Here is an 8,698-nt window from a genome sequence, read left to right on the forward strand (position 1 = left end):
TTTCTTTCTTTTTTTTTATCGAAATATGTAACTGTAAAATTTACTTTGCAAAAAAAAAAAAAAAAATTGTAAAAATTAGTATAATTCATTTATTTTCTTTGGAAATTTACAAACTATATGTTTGTTAGTTCAAAAAGTAAGATATTGAAATAGTTAAAAAAAATTGACTACTTACAAATAATTAAAAACAGTTAATAAGGACTAGACTAACAATAAAAACAAAATAAGGATTTGATTGTAATCAGATATTTTCAAGCTTGAAATTTCATCTCAAAGAAGATGAAAATTCTGCGTCCGCGTTCCAAAGTTAGATATCACTGTTGTATGCATAATGAGCCCCCCCCCCCCCGGAAAAGAAAGATAACACAATGAATAATTTTTGTTCTAATCATCGGATTTTTGAGATCTAAGTGTCAATTTTATTGACCCCAAATATGCTAATTTATTAGCATTAAATATAAATTAAGGGAAAAGAAAGACAAAGTTCTTTCTCTGGATAAACATACCTTTTTCTCCCGTAGATTTGGTTATTGACCCTTCTTGGAATCCTATCCTTACAACAAAAGTTAATTCCAGTGATTATTATTATTTTGTTCACTGTACATAATATTCAAACGATAATAAAATCTTAATCTTGAAAAATAATATTCAAACGATATTCATAATATTCAAACGATAACAAAAATCAAAGTGTATTTATTTTCTAAGAAAAGTTCGCATAAATTTACTTGATGTACTAACTTTTATTTTTTTGTGAAAATGATATTTTGAAAGCTTTTTAAATATTTAACAATAGGAGTGAATTCACAATATTAAATCAATGCTACCTAAAATAAGAAGAAAAAAATTTAATTTCAATAGCTGAAAGAAATTTGACACCTTTCTAAATTAAATAAATTTCCATCGAAATACGAGTTACTGAAAATGTACAATCGAGCCCAAACTTTGAGATTTCAGATAACTGCGTACTTGGAATGTAAAATGTTCTCTCCATTGAGGATTAGGGAAATTGGATTATTTCTAACATTTTTAGAAAGAGGGAAGTTGAACGAAAGAGATTGTTGCTGGCTTTAAATCGAAAAAAAGCTTTTAAGCTGTATATTCTTAAGCATAGCGTCAGGGGATCAATGAAATTGAAAGCATTTTTCAATGTATAGTTTTAGTTGTATAAACGTAATAGGAATTAGAAAAAAAAAACAATAATTCCAAAAAAAATAAATAAAATAAAAATGGAATTATAATTTTTTGAGAAAAACAGCGGACTTTTGAAATAATTAATTTTAAAATATTTATAAACCGTTTTTGAAATCACTTAACTCTTCTTTACCTAAAAGTAATCTTTGAAAAAACAATGAATAGTTACTGTTTTTTAAACACTTTGCATGTTTTCATTTTCATGTCTCACAAAATATCGTGCCTAAAGTTCAACGAAATTGGAAGCCAACTCCAGCGAATATTTTTCATTATTCCTATTAGAATAGAAAACACTCACAGAGAACAATTCAATCATAAAATGCTGTTTGGAGGGCGGTGTTCATATCGCCGACAAATCACTTCACCGATAAATTATATCATTTTGCCGACACGATCACTTCGTTGAGAACTTACTTTGCAGACAGCTCACATCAACACGATCACTTCGTTGACATCGAAACTGTGTCGGCAATTGACTATCAGCGATATGCACTAAATCCAATTTTAAAAAATGCCATTTATTCTTGAGAATAAAAAAAATTTTAATTTCGAAAAAATACTAATGACTCAAAACTAATCCACAATTCAAAAAAATCAATTAAAAAAATGAAAGAAAAGAGAAATGTACAAAATTATTTGTTAAGTTTGTCGACAGACAGCGAAGTTGAGAGGATAAACTAAAAAACACAGTTTTTTGCAACCATTCTAATTAAACCACTTTCACAGAAGTATATTTATTTTGTTCTCAAATTGTTCCACCTTATTGCTACAAATGATTTTATTTTAAAAACATTATTTAATAATTTATCTCACAAGGAGCACCATCTGTTGAAGAACTTTGTAGCTAACTCAAAACTTAGTAAGAATAAACCTGGTTTTCTAAGCAGCACGCAGAAAACCGTCAAAATAAGTCATCGTATGAGACAATTGATATATGGTATAATGGGAGGTATTTACAGGCTTATTACCATAAGGGGCTAGTGGAAAACAAAACCTGTACATTATTTGAAAAAATACCTGGGAATTTTAATTAATTATTGTTTAACTTCTCTTACTTTTACAAAAAAATTTACGATTTTAATTGTTTCTTTTTTACAATATTTTCTCACCTTGTCGTTATCCTTTGACGAAACTGTATCTACTGTTTAATCTTGTATTAATATAGATCAAGCAATAGATAATTTCAAATTTGATCTAACATTAATATAGATCAAACAAAACATTCAAGGTTTGTAAGAGTTTGTTTGCTAATATACAGAGTTACCCACATTAGATAGCGTTTTAAGAATTTGAGTCCCTTTATGTTCAAGAGTTTTAACAGCTTCAAAATTGTCGAAAAGAGAAGCAGCTTGACATAGTGAATTCGGTCACTACACTTGGCAAAGTTACTCTACAAATCCCATTTTATATTCAGTAATTGAAAGCTTTTTTCTGGAATTTCGATATTTCAATTTTTTGTCAATATCTTATATTTCATTTCATTGTTATTTAAACAATGATAAATTGGTATGGTTTAATTAATATTAGAAAAAGCATAAACAGTGCTTGTCATAAAAGTTTCCTTGGTAGTAGTATTTAGCCAGTTTCTTTTCTTCCAATTTCTTTCCTAGAGCCAAGAAACACGGACTGGCCAAAAGTTTCTCGAAATACTCTGGGGATCAATTTTTTTCTTCTTTTCATTTTCTGTTGCATGAGATTTTTTTAAACAGATTTTGAATATTTTCCCATCGCTGATTTTAAACTTGCAATAAGTTTCTTTCTCTATGCTAGTTTTTTTAAAATGACATTTTTAGTCCTTTTTTTTTTGTCAAAAAGTGCAAATTTCAAAACAGAGGGTTGTATTAAATACTGTGACTATTAGGGAGTTAGAGCACATTATCACGAAAAGTTTGCATAGGAAATTTCAGTTACAACATCAAGAAGTTTGTCACAACATCTACGCCACCCCTCGTAACTTTTTTAAGCATGTACACATTGACCGAAAATAGACTAAACATGTCATATATTGTATAGATAAAATATGTAGCTTTAGGAGCAAAACTAATTTCATATTTGAAATCCCCACACCTGAATTATTCAAGATCAAGTATTAGTATAAATGCAACAAAAAATTATCAGTTATTTATTAATTAGTTTTTAAAATATTAAAATATAATTTTCTTTTTAGTGCATCTGCAAAGATTTTCACTATAAATAATTTTTTAGCAAATAAACTTTAAGCAAAAAATTAACTGTTCAGCTGGCATATATCATCAAAAATAACTTGATAAAAGTGCCAAGTAGGGCTATAATAACTTTTATTAAAATCTCCCATGATGATGAATGATACCCAGACACTAGATATAAGAAACTTTTACGTCACACAATAGAGAAGGGCAGGCAATTTCTCGTAATCACGTGGGACAAAAATTTTGCAAGGTGAGTGTAGTGTTCCATAGAAATTTCTGAAAGGATACTGATTTAAGAAGCGGCTATGACACAAATGATGCGAAAAGTTTTTTTAATTACTTATGAAAATTTATATTTTCTCTGTATTTCATTTTATAACCGTCGTTGAACAGTCGACCCAATCATCGGGTTTATGACTACTAATGTTCAACTACGTAGCCTTGCAATTTTGAACCCAATCTAGAGGACAAGGGAACTCCTGGATTAAGTATTGGGAGAAATTTGCTTTGTGGAGGACTTTTTGATGGAACTAACCTGCATTTGCGTTACAAGGGGAGGAAGATCACGAGAACCTCCCACGGTTAACCAGATGGCAAGAGGACTCTAAGACATGATCCGTCTACTACTGAGGATATTTTATGACAACACTGTGGTCGGTGCAAGTCGGATGTGGAATTCGTATCGACCAGCCACCGCTGGGATTCAAACCCGGTTCACCTCATTGGAAGGCAAACGCTCTATCCCCTGAGCCATCGCGGCTCTTTCCATGTATTTCATGTGCATAATCAGATTTTGAACAAATAAGCATCTATGTTAATCTATAACTAAAATAGCCTCCTTTGCAATAATGGCACATCTTGGTAAAACGTGATAATGTAAAATATATAAAAATACTCTTCAGAATCTTTTTCACCACCTGAAATTCGCACATCATGTTCCAGTTATTTACAACTCCAATTACAGTAGTGAGATTTTAACAAACTTGAAAATAAATAGCTGCATTTCTTATCAGAAAAGGATACTGTAGATAAATAATGCATGAATGAATATGCCAATAATTTTGAGAAACATGTCTTAGAATGAAATGAAAAAAGAAGCTGCATATAAAACATGCTTTTCACAGTGAAAAACCACCTCTTTCTCAAAAAATAATGCTTTGTGTTTAAATTAAACTATAATAAAATATCTATATTTGTTAACATTGATTTTATAATTGGAAATTAAAGGGTTTTGAGAATGTCTTCGAGTATTGATGGCACAGCGGCAAAAGCACTTGTCAATGTGAAGGGCAGCAGTTCTATCCTGGGGCAGATTAAAGTTAACCCAGCATAATATCGAAGGGACCCAGTTTGCCAGCTAAGAAAAGGCGCACAGTGCGCAGTGCTGAGCAAATTGCTACCATAAAACCATTGGTCTTGAAATTGTGGAAACTTCAACTCAATGAACTCCTGGCCAACAGTAGGATGTTATCAGAATGCTTTACTTCTTTTACAAAATTTCATTTCACATAGTCTTGCATTATTCTATTCATCTTTCCTTTTTTGGAAATTATAAAGTTTTCCAATGGTCATTGAATCTTGATGACTCAGTGGTTTAGGCACTCAGATGCAATTGTGAAGGGCTGGAAGCCTATCCAGCTTCAGATCAATGAATAACAGCTTGTCTGGGAAGTGAATTTGGATAGTGTGCAATGTAGGCCGCATTTCTACCATTGTTCACGAAATTGTAAAGCCTTAATATCTGGTCCACAACAGGATGGAACGTGAATGCTTTAATTCATAACAAAATGTAATCTATCATGTTTTTTTAAACTAATCTATTCAATTACATAACAGTGTTTCTTTTCAATCTTTTAGGTTTAGAGTGCATGGAGTGAAAACCAGGATGGCTATGCGTCTGTACCACAGACGCTCCTCAGCAACAAGGGAAAAAATTCAAATGCAAAATGGACTGTCTCCAAATTCATCCCTTCGACTTCAAGTGCTGGGAGCTACATGTGGCCATAGAGATTCTTTGGGAGTCAACCGACAGCGATCACAGTCACTTTACCCAGGCAGTCCCAACTGCCTTGGTATACCAACTAGATCGAGATCTCATTCATTTAGTGGACCGTCAAAAACACCTAAATTAGCAGAAAAGCAACTGACCCCATCGGAAGAAGAACAGATATTCCGATGTTATACAAGGGTTATGTATATTTTGTTAGGTGGAATGGCAGCAGTGGTTATGACTCTGGTACTATATGGGATACGCTCATTTACGAACATAACCTGAGCACAAGCAGTTGAGTAATTGTATATGTATATAGTGTTTTAAACCTCAGAGTTCCTAAATAAGGAGTGAAGCTTGAATTTCTTTCTTGAAATCAAAGCAGTTTGAGTGAAGGCTTCGATTAATGTTCAATTTAGTGGCATGCAGAGAAGGGAGTTGCGGCCCAGGGCATCTTGGACAAAGAGTGCACCCAATCAACAATTAAGGAGGCTAGAAATTTAAATTTATTATACATTTTAGAATGAAATTATTACTTTGAAGGTAATTATTTGGCTCAAGCAATATATTTCAAAAAGGATAAAACTTTTTAATTTTCAGAAATAATAAATTTAAATTAATATTATTTTATTGCTAATTTTAAAATTTTTACCTTAGAATAGATAACAATAGATATCTTTTATACAAATTATAAATATGAATTTAGATTTGTTTTTAAAATGCTTTTTGCTAGATTAAAATAGATTCTCCCGGCAATGATTACACTCCTCAATTCAAGAGCATCTAATATAATCATTAATTAATAAGGTTGCCAAGCGCATCCAAATGCCTTTGCACGCCACTCCTTCAATTTAGAACATTAGTCTCATGGTATTGGTTTTAATTGCTTTCTTCTTTGGGAAATTCTGCAAAAGGTTACTGAAAATTATATAAATACACTGATGAACTCAGAAAATGCTTAAAAAGTTATTTCACCTTCAGAATAACTTATAAATAATAATACAGTTGGGTATTAATAATAACACCATCATGTAGGGGATATCGAAATACTAGAGCTTTAACTTCCAAGGTACCTTGTTTGGGTGTAAAAAGAGTGTTTTTCTTTAAAATTTTATTTTAGAAGTAAAAATTATACTTGAAAATAATTATCCATTATTTGTAATAACATTGACTTAAAATAACCTGTATAAACATATTAGATGTACTTAAAAAAATTATTTTTTTATTTACTTGCAATAAAAACAAAATATATCAATTCCTTATCACAACTAGAGTTAAAGGAATGAAAGAATTTGTGATTATTTATGTTTCTACCACGAGTGAAACATGTATATTATAAAAAATGGATTGCATTTAGAATATTTGTAAATATGTTGAAAGAGAATGAATTTCATCCAATGCACCTTGTTAAAAAAATTGTACGAGTTTTGCTTTGAATTATTATGAATAAATGTCTTCTACAAATGATATTTAGTTTTTGCATAAAAATAAATAAAGGGGGGGGGAAGATATGGATGTTTTTTAGGATAATGGAATTCAAAAAATTTATGAAGCACTATTAGATCAAATTTTTGAAATATTCTTAAGCTGCTTCAAGCAAACTTAAAAAACACCATGTCAGCCTAACATTTTATATAACTTTTAAACAAGGTTCGTGATTTTTTTTAAAAAAAAAATCAGATTTTTTTGATTTTTATTCAAACACATTGTAAGAACTTTAATTTATGATTAAAAATACTTTATAAATGTTTAATCAAAATTTAATTAATATTAAAACAATATTATAAGAATATTTTGAAAGCTCTAACTTACTAATATAATTTTTCATTACAATACATAGCTTTGCATAGCAACCATTTTGTAACAAATGCATAATTGAAATTTGAAGACTAGATGAAATAGAGAATTTAATGAAAGTGGTCTGTCTAGATTTTTCTGAGAGGTATTTATTTTGTGAAAATTTAGACATAATTTGTGAGAATTAAAAATAATATTAAAAAATCAACAAAAAAATATGGATTTATTCGTTTCTTACGAAACATAAAAATAAAATTTAAAAAAAAAGTATTTTGTGAAACTATTGTTTTTCCTTTGTTGATTTCCAAAGTTGAATTTGTGAAGGTGCCCTAAGCAGTAGCAAATTTGGCTTGGACAGACTCTTTAACTATTAAATTAAAGTTTCAATTAACAAACCATAATTTCAATTTAAAATTGTTTTTTTTTTCTCTTGATTTTTAATATGACAAAATAAATGTAACAGATTGTGTTTATAAATGTAGTCAGTCATTCATCAAAAAATAAATAAATATTTAATCTATAAATTTTTATATTAAAATATTTATTTGTAATTCTATATCAAAGTAGATCAGCTAAAAAAAATCTATGCACTAATTGGAATTTTTTTCCCACAAAATTTCTTAATAGAAAATCTGATAATGTCAAAGATACTGTAAACATATTATGAGAAAAAAATACCAGTTAATAACTCTACTGCCTCAAATAGACTTTGAAAGGGAAGAATGACACTATATCAGGAAAAAATATCTGAATTCATTAGCCTTTTTTTTCTATTTTTAGCATATTAGGGTTATTTCTTTTTAATATAACCCCAAGCTTTAGAAATATACATTTTCCACCAATGAAATATAATATAGGTTTTAATTCCATGCTGTTTCAATCAAAACGTAGAATTTTAATTAAGATTATTTGCATTTTTTTTCCGATATTCATGTCTATTAATTACTTTCTACAACTATGCAAGTCTATAATAAGACAGCAATTAATGTGTACTTTAATCTGTACTTTCAATCTCAAGAATCAAAAGATTTTTAAAAATGTAATTTCAAATGTGTTGGAATTTAACACACACCAAGAAAGAGAGTAATTTCGTTAACTAAAATTAATTAACACAGCAATTTATTTAAAAATAATTTTAAAACTAAGAAAAGAAAATAATAAAAGTATCAGTAATTTAAAACACTGTTTTTTAACTTTTAAAATCAATATATATAAATCAGTTGATTTAAATCAATGATTTTTTTAAAAAAATCATTCGATTTAAATCAATGATTTTTTTAAAAAAATCATTCGATTTAAATCAACGAACCCTGCTTTTAAATAATGAAATAAACCATATTAAATATATTTTATTCTAATTTTTATGAATATAAACAACAATAATACAGTGTGTTATAGTTATATACTGTATTATAACTTAACGATATATAATTAGCTTAAAGACAAAAATATGTATTAAAAACTTAAAAAAACTTTCTTAGTAAATTATTGTGTTAAAAACTTTTAGCAAACTTTTTTTGTTTTAAAATGTGATGCTTTTATATACATT

General features: G+C 28.8%; 1 protein-coding gene across 3 annotated transcripts in view; it reads left to right on the forward strand.

Moving 5' to 3' along the window:
• LOC107457347 (uncharacterized) overlaps window positions 1-6,819 on the forward strand; it is a 41,415-nt gene extending 34,596 nt beyond the window's left edge. For all 3 annotated transcript variants that reach the window (XM_087168355.1, XM_016075491.5, XM_016075490.5), the window contains exon 2: window positions 5,220-6,819. In XM_087168355.1, coding sequence (XP_087024481.1) covers window positions 5,248-5,637 — 390 coding nt within the window. In that variant the 5' untranslated portion in view covers window positions 5,220-5,247 and the 3' untranslated portion in view covers window positions 5,638-6,819. The remainder of the gene's footprint in view (window positions 1-5,219) is intronic.
• The last annotated feature ends 1,879 nt before the right edge of the window (window positions 6,820-8,698 follow it).

The sequence above is a fragment of the Parasteatoda tepidariorum genome, chromosome 7 (genome assembly GCF_982258835.1).
Source record: "Parasteatoda tepidariorum strain Cologne lab strain chromosome 7, Ptep-v5.0, whole genome shotgun sequence".
Taxonomy (NCBI): domain Eukaryota; kingdom Metazoa; phylum Arthropoda; class Arachnida; order Araneae; family Theridiidae; genus Parasteatoda; species Parasteatoda tepidariorum.